General features: G+C 36.4%; 1 protein-coding gene across 5 annotated transcripts in view; it reads left to right on the plus strand.

Moving 5' to 3' along the window:
- Positions 1–2,007: 2,007 nt before the first annotated feature.
- The window catches only part of LOC115222467 (ras-related protein Rab-9A), a 37,686-nt gene continuing 17,114 nt past the window's right edge, over positions 2,008–22,579 (plus strand). For 2 of the 5 annotated variants that reach the window (XM_036511675.1, XM_036511676.1), the window contains exons 1-2: positions 2,008–2,215; positions 5,583–5,663. In XM_036511675.1, the coding sequence (XP_036367568.1) occupies positions 2,213–2,215; positions 5,583–5,663 (84 nt within the window). In that variant the 5' untranslated portion in view covers positions 2,008–2,212. Of the gene's footprint in view, positions 2,216–2,496; positions 2,643–5,582; positions 5,664–22,579 lie in introns of those variants that run through there. The other 3 variants (XM_029792675.2, XM_029792676.2, XM_029792677.2) reach the window with 3 other exon arrangements.

Consider the following 22,579-nt stretch of genomic DNA (forward strand, 5'->3'; position numbering starts at 1 on the left):
CACATTGTTTGTTGACCTCGCCAGTGTTGGTGTATCCAGTCTACACTGTAAAGTCCTTGGGTGTTTGGAAGGGCATCCAGCAGTAAAAACCATACCAAAACAGGCCCCACCAGTCCTGGTGCAATGTAAAAAGCACTCATTCCACTCTGTAAAGTGGTTGGTGTTATGAAGGGCCGTAAAAACCCTGCCAGAACAGACAGTGGATCCTAGCTCAGTCTTCTGCCTTACTAGCTCCTGACAAACTGTCCAACCCATGCTAGCATGGAAAACGGACATTAAATGATAATGACAATGGTATATATATATCAGGGGTGTATATTCCGGGTGTGCTGGTTTATGGGGTTATCCAGGGTTTCCTGTCCATAAATGGTTTAGCTTTATGGCATATCATCAGAGGTCTTAGGCCAACAGGCTTTGGGGTCTGACAATATACCATAAAGCTAAACCCTTTATGGACGGGAAACTCAGAATAATCCCATAAACTGACCTTCCCCATTTTTCGTATAAACTGCTCCACATCTTAGAGTGCTTCTCCTCTGGATTTATGTTTTCTACAAACGATATATATATATATATATAAATAACAGGCTTCCTTCTGTTTCCATCTACCAAATCCACTCCCAAGGCTTTGGTCAGGCCAAGGCTATAATAGAAGACACCCAAGATGCCATGCAGTGGGATTGAACCTAGAACCATGTGTCAAGAAAGCAAACTTCTAAATCACACAACTATCCTGACACTTTTTTTTCTTTTCACTGATGTCCATCTAATATCCATGTTTCTGTTTCAAAACAGCATAAACTCAGAATCGGCAAAAAATAAACATAAAGAAAGTGTTTTTGTTTTTTGTTTCTTTTTGTAAATTAGAAACTGATTATTGTTTGCCGATTTCCAAATGCCCTACTTTCTCTTTCTTTTTTCATATACAAATATATTTCGTATGCATTTGAAGTGTATAAATATATTTTGCCCGCATAAGAAAAACGTTGCATGCTTCTCTTTCCGAAAATTCAGAATTCTGCTGACCCTAACCCTTAGTTCCAATTTATTGAGAATTAAAATGTAACCATAAATGCGAGCGAAATACATATTCTTCAAATGTAAATAAAATATATTTATATACACGAAAAAAGAAAAAATACTGTAGTTGTAAATCCCGTACCCTAATTAGTTTCTGATTTACATATATATATAAAAAGATTTGTTAATTAAAAAGATATCTACAAATTTTGAATCTTTGTTGTATCCGAATGGGTTAATAAAACTACACTAAAACGAACTATCTCAAATCAAAATCAATATCGACGTAATCTACATGCATTCATGTTTATATATCAGTATTTGTTCCTTATTCTTTCAATGGTCAGTGGTGGTTTTTCCGCGGACGTAAGTGGACAGTCATCATTTCCATGCCTCCTCCTCCCACTCGCTCTCTTTATCTCTCTCTCTCTCTCTCTCTCTATACCCCTCTCCCTCTCTCTCTCTTTCTCTCCATTGGAGGCTGAGGTTACGCCTTTGTTACACCCTGTATCTATCTACCCGTTACTTCTTATGTCCCTCAATATTCTAAGTGTTGCCTTGAGGAACCTGATAACCACGGGAAACTGAATAAAGTCCATTAACAGTATTATCATTTGTGTGTTGGTGTATGTCATGTACATTGAAAAACAAAAAATTAATGAGCATCATAATGAATGTTATTAAAGAACCGGATACTATATATATATATATATATATAAGAGAGAGAATAAACACATTCATTACTGTTTAAGCTCCAAATCAGCTCCGATCGAGCAGACGTGATCAAAGTCGTTCCCGTCGAGATCCTATTATTTCCCTTATATATATATACTTATAATGTATCAAATACGGCCTTCCTTTTTTCCTAGATCGGTTATGGTGTAACTAGAAAGCGATCTTTGGCTGCTATTTTTAGCACGTCGATCGACCAGTTAGAGGCTGGTTATTTCGCCCCGAGTCATGAGCAGTTCGCGTTCCGTGACTCTGAGCCTTGTCACATGATTAACATATGACGTCACGTGTACTCTCGCTCTTACGACTCGGGATATTTCGTCTTAGTTGTCAGGAGTTTAGAACACAGACATATATATATACACACACATATATATACATATATATGTGTATATATTTACATCTATGTTATATATACCATGCTGAAATTGCCACTTATAGCTCCGTCTGAGATGCGTTCATGGTAAATTTTGATCTTTAACTTTATAATTATTTAAAAATCCATATCAATTAACCACCTTTAATTTATTATAATCAGCTTTTCTCTCCCAATGCTATTTTCATATCATGTTTACAAGTACCACATTGCCTGCATATTTATATTAATTAATTTGTCGGCGACATTTGTTAATTTATGTTGTATTTACATTTCTCAATAATAATAATAATAATAATACACTGCTGTTCTTGATATTGTTTTTTATGTCTTAATTACATATATTGCATGATTTATTGAATACACCGGAAAAGAATTCTAGCCTTAGAAACTGGAGCATTGGAGTAAATGCTAAACCGTATAAAGAAGCTCTAGCTTTATTCCTTTCTCCGTCCTGAGATCAGTTCAGCCGGGATCGACTTCGTCTTTTATTCATTCGAGGTCTGTGAAGTAAGTAAGTAGCAGTCAAGCACTGAGATAATTACAATCAATTAATAATAATGATAATACTTTCCTTAATACATATCTTGCATCATTATAGGTAATCATTGTTGCCAAGGTTATTTCCTAATTTAGTTTTCAATCATTTTTTCTTTGTCGATATATTCATTAGGTTAATAATTAATTAGTCTTAACCTTTTTTTTTCTTTTATTTCTCAACTAAAATTTTGTGACAATTAGTCTTTTATAATTAAATTAACACAATTTCTTTCTCCCCCATGTATATCCCAGTAAAGACGATTGTCAGCTGTCGTTTATGGTATTTATTCATTGCCAACCGCACTCAATGATGAAGATACCTTGTGACTGCAGAATATAATAACCTCCCTCATTATTTTAGGCATCTACTTCAATCCTCTCTCCTCGCTCAAAATTTTGAATTATCAGAGAAAATTACATATAACTTGTTTGATTACCAGACTGTTCTTTTTTTGTTGTTGTTTTTTTTTTAGCGATTCCCTCGATTCATCTCTTGTGTTCTTTATGACAATTGCAGTCTTCGATCTTCCTCTAACGAAATTTTTATATTAATTTACGCCAAGATTCTTCTAAACCAAATACAAAAAAAAACAAAATATCTTTTCGGTTTTGCCCTTGTATTCTGCAAATAAAGGCGATTTTTCAAGTATATTATGAAATATATGACATCAACACTAACATAAGAGAAAAAGAACCGGCCTGCTGACAGGACTCGAACTTGGTATTTATTGCATTCTACAGTTGCCTGAAATGCAATAAATACGTGATTAGTTTCGTCGGATTGCTGCCACCCACAAGATGGTGCTAATACCAATATACATACATACATACATACATACATATATATATATATATATATATATATATATATATATATATATATATATATATATGCATGTATGTATATATGTATATGGTCTGTGTGTTATTTGAGTAGAAAGTCATAAATATACCATTCTGATCGATTTCTGTGGTAGTCTTCTAAAATGGTAAAAGCTAGCTGACCGAGATATTTTACAGAATACTTCTTTTTGTGAAGGAAAAATTGCTAATGTTAGAAAAAGATGGTGTAAAAACCGTTTTATGATCCTCAATCTCTTATGATAGAACTATTTGCGTAAGAGCAAAAGGCCATAATTAAGTGTTGAGTAGTAGTAATAGTTTTTACTTGTTTATTTTTTCTAAATTGATAGATACTTCTATAATGATACGATATAATTTCTAGACCGAATTCTATAATGGTACGATACAGTTTCTAGATGGATAAATTCTTTAATGATACGATATAATCATATGGTGATTAAGCCAGATCATGTTATTTTAACCATAATCGTTCTTCTGTTTCATCATTCCCACACTATATTTCCTTCTGAATTTTTGTTTTTTACATATTTTTTGCTTATTAACTGTATTAATGATGTTTCAATAAAGTTTTCAGCTAATTATTTCTTTCAGCCCTTTTTAATCGGTTTCTAAAAAAACTCATTCTTATCTAATAATGTAAACGTTTTTTTTTTTTTGTTGTCTAATGAATGAATGAAATCTCCCTACTAAAAGCTAATGAATATATTATCGCAAACATCCCATATGACGAATAATTTCCGGAAAGCCGATTTATTCTGATGAAGGTCAGAGTAAATTCTGCTTAATGAAGTGATCTCCTTTCCTTGACAAATCTCTTGCTGCATGAAGCTTACAGCTGTTTCTTCGTGGTACATTCTGAAGTTAATGTATCCAGAAATTTAGTGATCCAATCTAACCAGTGGCTAATACTTGTTTTTTCTTCACCCCGTAATTATTTCTTGTTACTTTTCTTTTTCCTGTTTGTTCCTTGAATTAAATATGTGAACATTAACGTTATTATCTTTTAATTACATGCCTTCGTGTATATTAAGTGCGTAAATATGGAACAAATTAGGGTGGCGACTGTTTTGAATTTTTATTTGATAATCCCCGTGTTTCCATTGTAAAATAATGTTCTTAAAAAGTCATGGAAGAACTCATCAGGATGAATTAAATCTGTAAAGGTATGAGATCCTAATTTTCCCTAAGGCATCGGATATTTTGTCTAGATTGTTAGAATCTCTGGCCCCTGAGTGCCGAAATTTTTACAAATTTGATACAGTTATGAATAACTACAAAATACATCAAATTACTATTTGTATTACATATCTTAGTAGGAGATAATAACAGAATTTAGAAAATCCGTTATTAAATTTTTGAGAAAAAGAAAATACTTAAAATCTTCGTTGTATATGTTCTATGCTGTCCAAGTTTTGAATCAGAATAGTGGTTCATTGGCATTATGAATGAGTGTATTGAATAAATGAAAAAAAAAGACATTTTATTTTGTATTTAATAGATTTTCTTGTTTTCTGCCTTTGGGACTTTTCCGTTTGAGTCCAAGTGTTTTTCTCTCTCGATCTCTCTCTCTCTTACATTCAAGAGACATCTTGATGAAAAATGCTATCCATATACAAAACAAATTGGAAACATACAGAATTTTGCCAAGAAATCTCGTTTTCCTTGGCGTCATTTAACGTTGTACATACTTTTATATTCGATTTTTGTATCTGTACTTTCATGTACTCTATTATATATAAATTTGGGTACCTCTGTATATGTTTCCATTTCCCTTACGTGTCAGTATGTATAATGTTTTATCTCGTGTATATTGTTTCTGTAAGATTTTTTTTTTCTTTTGCGCTTTTCGTTGAGGGTACATATGACAAGACTATGTATATGCGTGTCTTTGCCTCTGTCTATATGTGCCTAACTGTTTGTGTAAATCTGTGCTTGAACTAGCCCTAGTCTCTATTTTTGCGTGTAATTTGATGTTAATGTACCCATACCACTAGCTGTTTCTATTTAACACATATTGGTGTATTTCATTGCCAAATTGTTTTTGCAACAGCAAGCAGAAAAACTTGTACAGCAAAATTTGGTTGCGTTTATACTCAAGCACCTGTTTGGATGTGTCTATGAACACAAACAGGTAAGTTTGCAGATACAATCATACATTGTGCGGATGCAGTAAGAAAGATAAGGTGCAAAGCCAAGCAGTTAAGTACACACAACTCTCACGGGTAGATTTACAGATGTCTAATGTATTTGTGTTTATTTGTGCACGTCTAGTTTGACTAATCGTAATTGTACCGGTGGTTTTTACTTAATTTTTTAAATTGCTGTAGAAATGATTCATCAGAACCGCTCGAGTATGAATTTTCACGAGATTACACAGAAATTTCGGTACATTTAATTGTGGCATTAGTTCTTTTTTTTTACTTCTATTTCGTCACTTCTAAAAGGCTATAATGTTGTTTATTGTTTAATTCAGCAGAATTTTGGTCAAAAGCGTTTCAAGTCTTGTCGAACGTCTATTTTGAAATACTGTAGCCTTTCTTTTTCAAGACAGACTAATATAATTTAAGGAAATTTGGTTATTATTTCTTAGTTTGCCGAACTACCACGAGAAGCTTTCTCTTTGCCTTGATAGATATTTACAATTTCTATTGCTGCTTGATATCATGAAAGAACAACACATTTTATGGACATTTCACTGATGTATCCATATGCAACCAGTTGAACATTTATTTACTCGCATAGTTATAGAAGCATTAAAAGGTTAAGCCGAAATTTAAGAGAAACTAAATTATCTACTTTATTATTTTTCTTCCTGGTGAGAATTTACCTATGTTTATCTGGACACCTGCATTTTTTAATTTTTATTGTGGTCTTAATTAACGTTCATGTTACTGGCGACAAATTGCAAATATTCTTTAGAAAGAAAAAGTGATTTATGATCATGCCCAGTTTTCCATTTGGTAAATGGTGGGTTTGCTGTAAGATTTAACACGATTCCCTCTCCACGCCATCATCGGCCATTCTCCATTATATTGTAGCCTTTTTCACATAATAACGCTCACCTGTTAACATTGATGTACAAGTGCAGTTCAAGGCTCCTCTGCATACATCAGCTGATGCCTTTTTTTGCCCAACTGGATTCTTACCTATGCTCTGTATTCACAGTTTTATATTATGTATCTTCTCTCATTGTTCTCCGTAACTTCCACAAATCTTTTGAATTTTATTCATGTCTTATTACTATGCAGCAGACTCACATTTCATACGTATGCTTCTTCATATACTCTGATTTTTGCTTTGGGAAAAATAAGTTTTTCTTTATTTTCAAATGCCGCAACAGTTCCTTGCTCAAGCAACCACACTTTAATTGCAGCCTAAATCATTCACAAGGTGACAAACTATCGTCTATGTTTAATCAGGTCTTAAGACCATTTCATTGGCTTCTTTTCAAGTGCTTACTAATTACACGCGTAATTATTTATCAATAACAATGGCACATTCTTATAACCTTTTCTACATTGTTTGTTTCATTTTTTTTTTTTTTTACATCCACTTTTTGCTACAGTCTTGGGTTGGATGAGTCTTATTGTCTCATCATGTGATCGTTCATCATCTGGCATTCACAGCAACAGAAAAATGTGACTCTCCTTGTCATGTTTTGGTATGATTTTTATAGCTGGATGTCCTTGCTGTCACCGACCACAAATGTTTAGCACACCTACTTTCACTTCATATTGTTACGTGCCTTTTATTTAAGGCTTTGTAGCCACATCATTTTCGATTAAATCTTACTGTACAGAACACCTTGTCTTTGATCATAACCTTTTATTTAGAAAGCTATGAGAATGAACTTTGATAGACGGAAACTAAATGGAAAGCTTTTAGTGAGACTCCCCACTCTACCACAAACTGGCCTTGGCTGCCTTTACTGGAATCCATTCTGTTAAGTTTTCAGGCCAGGTTTCCAGTCTCAGGCCCCTTCCTTTCTCCCTTCCTTGTACCAGTCTCAGAAACCGTGGATAATATTCCTCTTAGTTTTTTTTTTTTTTGTTTTTTTTAGGGCATACTTTTGATTTTCATTAAATTATTTATTTACTATGTGTTTTTTATTTAGTAGCTTTTAATTTTTTAGTATATGCTGAAATTATATCCGCAGTTCACAATTGTATCAGTGGTTAGTCCATCTTAGTTTTGGTTTGTAGCTCAGAAATAATCAACTCTTGCACTAAGGGGAAAATAATTCTTGAGTACCAGACATAGCTAATAGGCACAAGCATGGCTATGTGCTTCAGAAGTCCACTTTTCAACCACATGGTTTCCATGGTTACCCAGTGACAGAGAGAAGAGAGGGAGAGATAGGTACAAAAAAGAGGACAGAGACAGGTGTGCTGATGTAAAGGAGATACTTGGTTACCTAATCAGAGGAGAAAAGCAAGAGAATGATCAAGAATGAAAGCAAAAATAGGTGTGCTGTAAAGGGGATACACAGCTACCCAGCCAGAAGGAAGAGTAAGGGTGTGGAAAACAGCCGTATAAGAGAGAGCAGGAGAGAAATAGTGGTGAAGTGCCGGGTATACTCACAAGTAACAATGACCAGAGCATAGGTGTGATGATAGAGTAAGGAAGAGAGAGGTACAGAGGTCATAGTATACATGGTCAGGTATTGCCAAGAAAGTGCAAGTAGAGAGTGAGGATTGCAGTGACTGGCAAAAAGCTGGGTAGAGGGCATTGAGGGTCAAGAAAGGGTATTGGAAGACAATCATAGTTTATAAAGAAATGTGAGGAAGAGAAAGATGTAGTTTGGTTTCTTGGGGTAGGGTGTGTGAAAAGTTTGTTGTTACATGTGGGTGGGGCACAGTTTCACTGACATGGGCAGGGCTTCTCTTGGACCTCATATTGCCAAACATACCAATCCATTACCATTTCCTCCATGAGCCCTAACATCCTAAGATCGGTCCTCACTACTTCATCCCATGTCTTCCTGTGTCTCCTTCTTCCATCATTTTCATCTGCTTTCCATGATGGTATGGATTGGACAGGACATGAGGGCCTTTCTTATTGGTAGCCACTGTTCCCCACACTGGTGCTTGTATGTGTCATTTGAGTTGGTCTCTTTTGCTGTATGCCCTTCCTCTTGCCAACCTCTTAAGTGTACTGAATTCTTTTTCTCATGACATCAACACTAGATAGGTTTCATACATATGTATGCTGGTAACATGTAAAAGGCAAGCAGTACACTCTGGAACGGCTGGTGTTAGGAAGGGCATCCAACCATAGAAACAAAACCAAAACAGACTGGAACTTATTGCAGCTCTCCGACCTACCCATGCTGTCATACCAATGCTAGCATGGAAAATGGATGCTAAACGATGAGAGTCAAGATATTCTTTACTTATCACCACTTAAGTGAGGCTTTGATAAAGTTCACGTAATGACTAAATTGCTCTGTACTTTAAAAGATCTGTGGTTTAACAATCTTTTCCTTGAAAAACAGTTATGGATTAACAAGAAGAGCATCCAGCTTCAAGTAACCCTTTGTCTAACCTATGCTAATGTGGGAAAAAAAAATGAACAAATATTCTTTTCTACTCTAGGCACAAGGCCTGAAATTTTGGGGGAGAGGTGGGGGTTCAGTTGATTAGATGGACCCCAGTACGCAACTGATACGTAATTTATCGACCCCGAAAGGATGAAAGGCAAAATCAACATCGGCAGAATTTGAACTTAGAACGTAGCGATGGAAAATGAACAAATATTATTTGCTTGTTACTGTTTGTTGATATTATATTTGCTTTCTAAGGTGATGAGGTGGCTGAATCATCAGAATGCCAGCCAAAATGCCTAGTGGTATTTTATCCATCATTACTTCCTGAGTTCAAATTCTGCCGATGTTGACTTTGCTTTTCATCCTTTCGGGGTCGATAAATTAAGTACCAGTTGCATACTGGGATCAATGAAATCAACTATTTACCTCTTCCAAATTTCAGGCCTTGTGCCTATAGTAGAAAGGATTATTATTATTATTAAGGCAGTGAAATATCAGAATCAGTAACATGCCGGACAAAAGCTTAGCAGCATTTTGTCCATTTTTATGTTCTGAGTTCAAATTTGCTGGCCTTGTGGCAAAATCTGAAACTGATATATTTGCTTTCTGTGCAGAAGCAAATAAAATATTATATTTATAAACTTGCTCTTCTATGTTTCATAATAAAAGCGAAGCAATAACAATGTAATTTCTAGTAATTATAAAGATATGACTGGTAGAGACAGGCGTGGTTGTGTGGTAAGAAGCTTGCTTCCCAATCACATGGTTCTGAGTTCAGTCCCATTGTATGGCACTTTGGACAAGTGTCTTCTACTATAGCCTCAGGTTGACCAAAGCCTTGTCAGTAGATTTCATAAACAGAAACTGAAAGAAGCCTGTTGTATATATATATATATATGTATGTATCTGTGTGTGTGCTTGTGTTAGTTCCCCCATCACTGCTTGACAACCTCATATCCCCATAACTTAGCAGTTTGGCAAAAAGAGACCGATAGAATAAATACTAGAGTTAAAAATAAGTCCTGGGGTCGACTTGTTTGACTAAAACCGTTCAAGGCGGTGCTCTAGTATGGCCACAGTCAATCAACTGACTGAAACAAGTAAAGGAATATAAAATAAAAGAATAAATTCACTGATGTTATCCTTATTGCCAGCATGGAAATGTGCACCTTCAAGAAAAACGTGTACATCATCATCATCATCATCATGTGAGCTAATTACGAGTACAATGTGCTTGAAGTGGAATTAGTTGCTGTCCATAACTATTTTTTCCTTCAGCCATATTCTAGAGATTCTAATCTATTCGGGGTTCATGATTGTGTTCTTTTTTTTATCATCAGAAACATCTTATCTTTGTTTTTGTTTGTTTTTAACTATGCTGTCACCTTGTCTGTAAGATTTAGTATTTTTGTTCAAACTCATTATTTACCCTGTGACCTTTTTCTTGATTTTTCTTTTATGTGGCACCTTCCACTGTCAACACAGCAATTTCTTTTATCTGTCAGTTATCTTATATAATAATACTAACACAGCAGTCTTAACTTCATATATTTGCTGATGTATTTATTATTGGGTCATTCCATAAATAATGCGGTTTTTTATACTTATTTTGTTTCTCAAAATTAAAATAAAGTTCTTTTTTAATCTAAAATATACTCTCCTGCTTTTCCATTTATCTGGTAGACCTGCAAGGCTCCTCTTCCAAAATCCACTTGTCCATGATGAAAATTACTCCTCCAGTACTGTTCTGACCTCATGTAGAGATTTTATATATTTTCCGTCCAAATGATTTTGAAGACTGCGGAATAAATGATAATCAGATGGGGCATTGTCTGGAGAATATGGTGAGTGGGGCATCGTTTCCCATTCAAACTGCTCCAGCCGTTGGAATGTCATCCTCGTATGTGGCTGAGTATTATCCTGATGAAAGAGCACCTTTTGTCTTGAAACCAAAGATGTTCGTTTTTCTTCTAGTGCTGACTTAAGCCACTCAAGTTGCTCACAGTAGATCTCCTTTGTTATTGTTTGGTTTGGGTTTAAAAGTTCAAAATGAACTAAACCTTTCATATCTCACCAAACAGATAACAATGCCTTCACACGATTACACTTGGAAAGTTTGTGAGGAACCCATTGACCCAACTTTGCTGACTCTTCCAATGGCATGAAGGTGTCGATGAATGATTGAATGACCAAATCCAAGCTTCTCTGCTAGTTCCTCAACAGTTATGATGGGATTCTGTTCCACAAGGTCTGCAAGGCCTCCTTGTTGAGCTCTGCAGATCTTCTAGGATGAGACTTGTCTTCTAGGCTGTAGTTTCCAGCTCGGAATTTCTGGAATCACCGTTGACACTGGCTTACACTTGTCCAATCCCCATATACTGTATCAATATTCCCCACTCTTTCCGTTGCGTTGTTGTCTTTATTGAACTCATAAAGCAAAATATGCCAAATATGCTCCTTTGTCACTTCCATTATAGCTTTGTGAAAATAACTGCTGAAATCAAACTGCACTCTTCAAAATTTATGCTAAGAGTAAGACCAAGGTAAAATTACTTACTGCTTTTATAACAAGTTGATACAGGTAGTTTATCCTGTCCCCGTCTGACTTTTAGTTCATGCAATTGAAAAAATGCATTATTCATGGGATGACGCAATATTTAATATTTTTCTGATCTCTTATTTTGCTTGTGTTTTTCACTTTATGCAAATTCATATTAATTATAATTAGGAAAAACCCAGCCTATTCATTCAGTTTTCATGACTCATTATCCTGCAGCATCACACCCATTTATATGTGCATTGTGTACTCTACCTGTTGCTGTCACCTTTCTTTATTCTGGCTACTATAAGTTTACTGCCATCACTAGAACTAATTATTACCTGTATACTAGTTTTAACGAGCTTTCTGAGCAATTTAGGGGGCATCAATTCACCTAAATGATAATTATTTCTATTGTATTTGAAGAAATAAAAGTTTTTACTTATAGCTCTTTAACATATTCTATTGGAACCAGGTTATCAGCCTTCAAAAATTCCTAAAAGCAACCAAACCTAGATTCCAGCATTATTACTCGAGGAATTACAATGAATAGTTATAAACTGAAGACAGAATCTTGATGATGGCTGACATGTACACTAAATTTTCCCTGAAATTGCAGTTAATTTGAAATTTACTTACATCATCCTTGTGCAAGTCCTCGATGGCTCTTCCGAGTTATCCTTGTTCATTTAGTTTTTCTCAGTGTCCACTTAAGTACAAAATATGGGGACCTGTTGCAAAACTAACCTTTTAATCTTTGTACATACAGCATAAGCCATCTGTCTCCAAACAGATACAGACAATTTAACATATACAGAAAGTGTGTAATATATTCTTGACCAAGTGTAATTTTCATAATTTAGAACAAAAACAATTCATCCTACCAGGCTTTTTGAATTATTATTTTTTTTAGATTTTTCCTTATGTAATTTACTCTTGCTGAAGAATGTACTAAATTCATTCTGTATGTGTTTAATTGTTCATATCTAGAAATGACCTTGCTGCATTGATGTGACCAAACTGAGTTTCAAACACATCCATAACTCTTTTTTTCTCCACTTTTTCTACTCTCCATAACAGAGACTAGATGTCCTTTTTTCAAAACATGAAAAAATGTTAACTCAACCAGGAAATTCTTAATTTCTTGGTATTATCTCCTCTTGTCATTTGGCATATAAGATTATCACCACTAAGCTTTGGTTCCACTCCCCCTTTCGTACTGGTTATTTTAAATTTAGCATTTATCACATGTCGGATAGTAAACACCCCATCAACTTTGTGATCTAACTTCATATTACTTGTAATTTTAAGTAATTTTTGTATTTATACATATGTAAGTATATAAATGCAGTTTGGTTGAATATTTAAGAAACATGTACCTTTAACCCTTAGGAGACAACAGAACCAGTCTATCAGCCAAAAAGTCGAATGACAAAGAAGATTGTATTAGTCCATCAACATCTTACAAGAATACATATAGTTTTATATATGTAAAGTAATTACTTTTTTTTTTTCTTTTTTAAAAAATAAGTGCATGCCCTCTGTAAGGCTTGTGAAAAGGGCTCTGTCTTTTTGGCACTGAAACTCCAAGAGGCTCTGTCTCCAAAGGGTTAAATCTTGTATATAGATGCAGACATGGCTTTGTGGTTCAGAAATTTGCCTCTCAGTCATGTTCAGTCCCACTGTGCAGAACCTTCTACTGTAGCTCCTGGCTATCAAGTGCCTTGTGAGTGAATTTGAGACATGGAAACTGTGTGAAGCCCATCATGTGTGTACATGGATGTGTCTGAATATTTGCATACTGCGTTATGGAATAAAAAGTGATGAAATTTGTTGATATTCCCTATCAACAAGTTATCTGCTAGCTCTGCACTTTCAAAGACATATGGAACAAAAAAATCCTTTGCTTGAAAACATGTAAGGATTAGTAACAAGATAGGTATGTGTTTGTAAAACAATGTCTCAATAATGTGCATTGGTCTAACCCATGCTAGCATAAAAAACAAAAAATGAATGTAAAATGAATTGATGTATACACCCATAAATGCACATTATAACCAGAATTTCTTCTTGCCATCAGTCCTCACCTGTTTCTAAGCAAGTTGATATTTTTCCTAGTTTTTCATGCAATAAACAGCTCAGTGACCGGACATGTTGCCAAAGAATATTGCAAACAAGTGAGACCATTTTTATGAATGCAAATGTCTTGATTCACTTGCAAAGCATTGGTCAGCCTGGAGCTGTAGTAGAAGATACTTGTGGAATTGAACGTGAAATGTTGTAGTTACAAAATGAACTTGTGAACCACATAGGCATACCTGCCCCTTAATGCATGTATGTGTGAGTTCCATTCACTTTGAATGCACAACACTGCCTTCTACAGCCATCTCCCTCCTCCTTGTCCAAATCAATATGGTCTTCTATCTTTGACTCTGCATCCGATTCCTCTTTGGTTTTTCTCTCAGTTCTGCCTTGCACATGAGTATTACACACCCAGTGAACTATGTTGTCATTCATTTCCATGCCAAAAGAAAAGAATGATGTGTGTGTGTCTATTCTGTGTATGTATGTATGTATGTATGTATGTATATATATATATATATATATATATATATATATATATATATATATATATATATATATATATATATAGCAGAAGCAACAAAGTGACTCAAAGGCCAAGAGTTTGATGCATTAGCCTTTCAGTCACTCTGTTGCATCCGCTAAATATTAACAGAAAATGGCGCCTGTGCTGGTGACTTGTAAAAGTACCCATTAAACTCTTGGGATGGTTGGCATTAAGAAGGGCATGTAGCCATAGAAAACGATGCCAAATCAGTCTGGAGTCTAGTGCAGCCTCCCAGCATGGACAATAGATGTTAAATGATGATAATACACACTCACACACATGGTTCAGTAAGTCCTGTTTTTTTTTAACCATTTTTAGCTTTTTTTAAGAGGTTTTTCTTTAGGATAGTATAATGTGACAATAGGATGAAGAACCCTAGTTTGCAAAATGAACCCAAGTTGAAATCAGTTAATCATATTTATTGTTACTTTAGATTGAAATATGAAAACTGTTGGTCTGCTAGAGCTAGAAATAAGAATAGAAAAACAGAATTTATCATATGGTTGGCTTTAGGAAGGGCATCCAGCCATAGAAAACCAGACTGCCAAATTAGACTGGAGTCTGGTGCAACCTTTCAGCATGCTAGCCTGGTCAAACTGTCCAACCCATGCCAGCATGGACAATGGACATTAAATGATGATATAGGTGTCTCTTTGAGAGGCGGTTGGATGGAACCTACACCCGCCTCCTTATGAGAGCTCAAAATCTCTCGTGGAAGTGTCATCCAACCAAAATGCAAATATATGGGAAACTACCACCTGTGTCATCTCTTGTGAAAGGTAGAAGAGTCCAGTTTGCTGGACATTGTTGTAGAGCTGAAAACGAGGCAATTTCTACTCTTCTCCTCTGGAAGCCATCTACTCGCAATACCGGAGGGTGCACACTCTCCTATCCTGATGTAATCTCCAGGGATACAGGCATCCAGCAACAGGACCTCCGTAATGCTATGATGGATCGTGAAGTCTGGCGTAGCATGGTAAATTCCATTGTCTCGACCACGGTCGGTCGGTGTCTTTTTCTTTTGATAATGGATTTTTCTGTGTGGTGATGAATGTCAATAACCTGGAATTGTTTGCTAATGTAGCATTCATGTTTTGCTGACAACTTGTCAAAATATTTCACATAACAAGTACTCCCTGGTGGTGCTGGTGGAATAATCTCTCAAACAGGCGGGAACACATGCACAACAACTTGGATGGAATTTTCAGAATATGAGATTAGACACAGTAAGACGAGGGTAAAACCAGGAGCTGCAATGACTGTGGTAGAGTATTTAGGAGCAAATGTGGCATGAAGGTTCATCAAAAGAAATCGAAATGCAAAGAAAACACAAAGCATTTGATACTATCAGGGGCCTATTTCTGTGAATATTAAAACTGTGAGTCAACCAGAAGAGAATCAGGGTCAGAAGGTAAACCACAGTTTCCAGGGTCTCCTTGCTCAAAGGTACAAGAAGAAAGGATGAATCCCAAGGCCTTGAAGGCTTTGAGAAAAACCACAGCTGAATTTGCTGCTAACAACAGATCTGAGATAGGACCTGTTGGACAAGGACTTGAACAACATTCTGAAGGAAGATGAGAATCATGGTACAAGTGGTATACCAGCATTCCAAGATACCATTGGCATGAAAGAAGACAAAAACCAACAAACAGGACTGTCCCCGTATGAGGCAGTGCGAGATGGCAGAACTGAGGAAAAAGCTAAGGCAGCTGAAGAAAAGGTGGAGAGATGCAAATGATGGGGAAAAAAAAAGGGATTTTAAACCAGCTTTGCTTGGAGTTTCAAAGAAACCAGCTCCAGCTTTGCAGGGCAGAGTCTCTTCAGGAAAAATAAGGACGAGAGAGAAGCAAATGAAAACCTATTTTGACAACCTCTTTCAATTCACAGCTGATTGCCTTGGCAGGCCAGAAAGCACAATATGCTCCAAGGAAGAGTTGGAAAGCAGAGTAGGAGCAACACATGATGACCCCAGATGAGATATTCTGTCAGGAGATTGTCCCTTTCTGCTGCCAATGCTCAAACTTCACACCCTTTTCAACATGACAGACTTCACTATTGACAAAGTGAGGGCTGTGGTGGAAAAAGCTTGTACAGGTTCTGCTCTAGGGCCATTTGGCACCACATATAGAATTTACAAAAACTGCCCACTATTGTTAAGGAGTCTAGCAAGGTTGTTATGTTTAATCTGAAAGAAGCAGAAACCCTAGCTCTGGATGCTCAGTGAGGGCCGTTTTGTTCCAGAAGATGAAAATTCAGCAGGATTTGACTAGTCTTGAGAGACCACTCTCTTAGAAGTTGAGGGTAAAATCTTTTGGGCTATCATGGACAAAAGGTTATCATCATATCTCTTGGCCAACGAGTGTATCAAAATGAGTGTCCAGAAAGGAGGGGTCCTAACCTGCTCTAGATGCTTTGAATATGCATCAGCAATCAGCCACATCATTAAGAAGGCAAAGAGGAATGACCCACTCTCCATTGTAGGGTTGGATTTTGTCAAAGCATACCTAGACATGCATCACCAGCTTCTCCAAGTACCAACAGATGTAGTCAAACTCATAAAGTCATACATGGATTTAACAAAGATGAGGTTCATCATTGGAAATTTTATCACTGAATAGCAGAGCCTGGAAAAGGGCAGATTGCACAGTTTCCACAGTCCTATTTGTGGTAGCCATGAAACCACTGCTAGATGTGAGAGGGAAACAGTCAAGGGGTTCCAAAACTCACAAAAACACAAGGAATCCAGTTTGCAGTCATGACACCATCTACCAAAGGAAGACAGTAGACATTGAACTCACTGGAAAAGATGATCACATGAAATTTAATCCACCAAAATCTTGATGCCCAAGTATCCTCAAGGAAAGCTGATAAATGATGTCTTCAGCACTCAGGAGTCCAACAATCCAGGCAAAAAATCTAATGCCTTGGGAAAAATTATGATCTTACTTTTAACCCTTTAGCACTTAAACTGGCCATAACCAACCAAAATATTCTACCTGCTTCATGTTCGCACTGGTCGGATCTGGTCTCTCATGCTTACCATACAATGTCATTCTAAAAATAAACAATCACATCATCAAAATCTCAGATATGTAAGATAATTTATGATTAATTCAACTTTATTTCCAGTAACATTTAGGATGGAATACTTTGATCTTCTGGTTAGAACTTTGAAAGATTTTGTATATGGGCTTGTACAGCATCATACCAAACAGACATAAGTATTATTGTTGAATATCAGATGGAACATGTATCGTGATATTCTGAAAATGAGGAGCAACAGATGACAGATTGAACATATAGTTCATTGAATCTTGGGAATTTTGAAGTGAGAAAGGGATAATTGTTTGTCCAGGTAGCATCAATGTTCAGCTGACATAGAACCAATTCCTTCTTTGATCAGGGAATGAATTCTAAGATGGATAAGTGGCAATTATTCCAGCTAGTTGCTATTATCAAGCTCTGATGACAGACAACTGTTGTTGGTGGAATCTGTTAACCATGTCATTAGCTGCAGGATGTTAAGCAATTGTGTACATCAACATATAACCAAGAAGTGTCAGTTCTGTAAGCAAGTTTGCTTCAAACTGGCATCTTCTGTCTGTCTCTCTGAAGTGGTATACCAAAATGTGGAATCCAGTGTCAAACTAGCGCTTTAGCAATGGTTTCCACCATGATGGTCTGACAGAAGGATGACTTCAGGCCTAAGAGAAAACTGGTCCATGCACATCAGAAGGTGCATAAAGTTTTGAGAAGGTGGCAGGGGCCTTAAAATAGCAATATATATCTGCTGAAAGCATGCATCCAGTGTCTACAAAGTGCCCAGAGATTATTTAACATGGTGATGACCTGGCAATGGACACAATTCCTGGCCCATTCTCTGATGGTTTTGTTCATTATAGGCCGATATCAACTTCAGGGTGGAGAGCAAAGAAAGCCAAACATCTGTGTTTCTGTAATACATAGATGTCCCATTCATTGGGATGTTTGGTGGCGAGATGACATAGCAACAATAACCTGAAGAAGGTAGAGAAAGAAGAATAATTTTGGAAGTTTGAAGAGCTCATCATCTTATTCTTGATCAGCAACCAGTTCCTAGAGGTTGATGGAAGCAGGAGTTTGTAATGCATTAATGTGGATAAGAAAAAAATGCATCACCATTTCATGGCAATCTTAGCATGATCAAAAAAAAAAAAAAAAGAGAGTGACAAAGAAACGAAGATGTGCTAGAAACAACAGCCAACTCTTACTGTGCTGAATATCTGTTGTAAAATGGGGCGTGAAGTTGAGTGAGTGGCAGTTAGGCTCGGAATTCATAGCATATGTAAGGGGGTTCATGATCTGTGTAAACAGAGAAAACAAAACTGTGTGAGCGAGAAATGTTTAACACTGAGGTGCACTGCAAGTTGTTCCCAGCCAAGAGTACTGTACTTTGTTTTAGTCAATGAAAGCTGCTTAGAAAAGAAGGCAGTTTACCATGTACCATTATTGTATTGCTGAAGAATGCCACTGACACCAGCATCGGATGCATCAGGATTAGGATTAACCAACATAGTAATGTCGGCTAAAGATCTTGAGTTTAAGAAAGACAGCAAACTCTATATAATGGAGAATAATGGACTGGTTCTTGCATGTACAATTGGCTGAGATATCTGTGAGGAGTTGAAGCTGTTCTGCATAATGGGAAATAAATTGATAGTTTCTCAACTTGACCAATTTCTGTTTATTTCCTCAGTGATGTAGGAAAAGGAAAATCTAAGGTCAATACAATGTCCCAGGAAATCTAAAGAAGAAACCCCACAAAAGGGCACTTACTATAGTTCCTAATGACACCATGTCAAGGAAGATGATTGGAAAGTAACTGCAAGTGTTCTCTTGTTCATCTTTGGTTGCACTGGCAATCAGCAGATTATTGCTATGTGCTATGATGAAGGTAGTCTGTGATCTACATTATCAATGAAATGTTGTTGGTAAAGCATTGCATGAACCAAAAATCAACTTGTGGAATTCAGAAAGACCAAAAGATGTTGTGATGGCCATTTTAGGAATATTGTCTCAGCAATATTTGATTATAAGCATAGACAAAATTGATTTTTGAAGACATTTTAGTACCATGCAGCGTGGAAGAAAAAAACTCCTGTATATGAGGTATTTGTCAGTTCTTATATGCACATTGAGAATCTGTTAGTCACCATAAGGCCACTAGTTACCTGCAGATTTTTTGGGGAACCATATGAAGAGGAGAGACACAACTGTTGCTAGAAGGACAAATTATGCCCAGTTTTCATGGCAATCTTAGCATGATCAAGAGCAAGTCACCAGGGAGAAGAAACCACAGGAGGTCTTTCAGTAATCATGCAGTCAGTTATTGTGATTCATTGAAAAGTTTTTGAAAACAGGGTAAGAGATGTTAGGGTGTTTGCACCAAATAGCATCATACCTTCTTGAAGAAGACAGGACTGAAAGAACCCTTGTGCTAACACCTTGAACATATAGCTAGCATTGAAATCAACTAATCTGTAGTGTTTATCATAATGACAAGGGTAAAATGGTACAAAAAAATCAACTCCAAGAATCAGTCAGCACTTTAGCAATGAAACACTTTGTTACCGTTTGCCCCAGTGTCCACAAGAAATGAGAATCTCTTGATTAGCCGTTAACATTGAAGAGTTTAGGAGGAGCCAGGTGCAGTCATCATTTATTTCTATCCTTGCCATTCCTAGATGAGATTTAAAAAAAATTAAAATTGAATTTATAAAACGTTTCTAGAGTGTAGTTTTTAATAATTGCTCTCTTTTAACGAAAGTCCATGCAACTAATTAATAAGCAGCTTCCTTTATTTTGTGTATGTTTGTCATCATCATCATCATCATCGTTTAACGTCCGTTCTCCATGCTAGCATGGGTTGGACGGTTCGACAGGGGATCTGGGAAGCCAGAAGGCTGCACCAGGCTCCAGTCTTATCTGGCAATGTTTCTACAGCTGGATGCCCTTCCTAATGCCAACCACTCCGTGAGTGTAGTGGGTGCTTTTTACGTGCCACCTGCACGGGTGCCAGGCGAGGCTGGCAATGGCCACGGTCGGATTGGTGTATTTTACGTGCCACCGGCACGGAAGCCAGTCGAGGCGGCGCTGGCATCTATATATATAAAATATGACTTTCTGTTGGTGTGTGTGTAGTGTTCTTTTTTTATTTTAATTTTTCCCATAAAGAACAAAGAGACGAGAATACATCTCTAGAATTTGTATGTCAGTAGCTATTTACAAAAATCTTGCCTGTTTTTGTAATTTTACTTACTCATCAATTTTGCAATCTATACATCACTGAAGCTGCAGAAAAGGCCACTAGGTAACTGTGGATAAAGAGGCACTGGGATGCAAGTTGGAATTTGGTCAATCCCAGCTGGGCCAACACTAACATCACTGCTGATGCATCACAGAACATCCTTGAGATGTGTCCTAAAACTAAAACTTTCTGCTAATCACTTTTTATCCAAAGACCTCAACCTGATTTTTGACACTTCAGCATTTTATTACATAGTCAGATGTACTGATAATTATAGGCATAAGTGAAAATTTATAATCACAGATGCTGCGGGTTTCAAAGTATCTGTAAATCATCTTTTTCACTGATCAAGTGTGTCTATTTATTTTTGTCCTACAGAGAGGAAGCAGCTTCTAGTCTCATCATCATATAACATCCATGTTCCATGCTGGCATGGCTTGGATGGTTTCTCATGATCTGATGTGACCAAGAACTGCATCAAGCTCCAACAAAAATGTACTCTGAGTAAGATTGACCGGTTCTAGTTATTTGCATACAGGTATGTTCTCTAGTAGTGTCTGTAGAATTTCATTGGGCAAACAAAACAATGCCTACTCAAAAATGAGTTGACATTAAGATGGTAATTACTAATCAGAATCAGATAATCTGTTCTTTTATTTGTTTTGCAGGAAGAATCTTCTTGTGCGACCCAGTTCTATTTATGTATCAAGTCTGAATGTATAGATAGGAGTGTGTGTGTATTAACTTTTGTTTCAGTCATTAGATTGCAGCCATACTTACACACACACATGCATATATATGTATACATACATGTATACACACACATAATAATAATTTTATATTCAGATAGACACCTTTTAGTTTGCTGTTTAAAGCCCATCCACAGTATTTGGCTACCTGGTGTCAGCAACAGTATGGAGGTATATGCCACTGGATTTACTTCAGGAATTGCTTTGTGTCCATAGAGTTTACAAAATATATGAGACAAAGCAAATGAAATTCATGAGAATCTTTATTATTAACTACTCCTGTTTTGACCCATCGTACACCGGTGCCTCCCAAGTGAGATGCTATACAAACAGTTGTTGTGCATCGAAGGCACAGATGTGTCTCATGAGGTACTCATATAAGCAATAAGGTGACATATAATAAATCAAAAAGTCAAAATATAATTAATAAATGAATTAAATTATATGTTGTATACTGATAATGAAATGTTATTAAGTAAAACTGTAAGAGAACCATTACACATCAGAATGCATCAAAAACAATCAGACATTCAAATTGACCTAAGCTGACCTTTACATTTTTACAAAACAAATCATTTGTTTCATGGAAATGTGAAAAAAAGGTCAGTTTAGGTCAATTTGAATGTCTGATTGTTTTCGTTGCATTCTGATGTGTAATGGTTCTTTTATGATTCATTATCCGTTTACACTGTATCATTTTATTCTCTGTAGGCCATTGCTTATGAAATGAATTCTACATTGTAACCCAGTTCCTCATGTAGACAACTAATACACTACAACTACCAAAATGTATTCAAATAGAAATAAGCGAAATGGAGATTAAAGAACAAAGTACCTGTGGATAAGTCACCTGATGAAATGCATCCGCATCTACAATGCACCACAACTGTTTGTACAGTATGTCACCTGTGATGCACCGGTGCATGATGAATCATAACAATAGTAGTGAATAACAAATCTCATGAATTCCATTTCCTTATACATATCTACCTATCTCTGTCTGTCTGTCTGTCTCTCTCTCTCTCTCTATATATATATATATATATATATAGCATCATCATCATCATTTAATGTCTGTTGTCCATGCTGGGATGGGTTCGACGGTTTGACTAGGGCTGACAAGCTGAGGGGCTGCACCAGACTCCAGTCTGGTTTGGCATAGTTTTCTACAGCTGGATGCCATTGCTAATGCCAAGCACGCCGAGAGTGTAACAGGTGCCTTTTTTTAATGTACCACTGGCACCAGTATCTGCCACGGCTACAATTTCACTTGGTTTGATCGATCTTCTACTCATATAT

This window comes from Octopus sinensis, linkage group LG20 (genome assembly GCF_006345805.1).
Source record: "Octopus sinensis linkage group LG20, ASM634580v1, whole genome shotgun sequence".
Classification (NCBI taxonomy): Eukaryota; Metazoa; Mollusca; class Cephalopoda; order Octopoda; family Octopodidae; genus Octopus; species Octopus sinensis.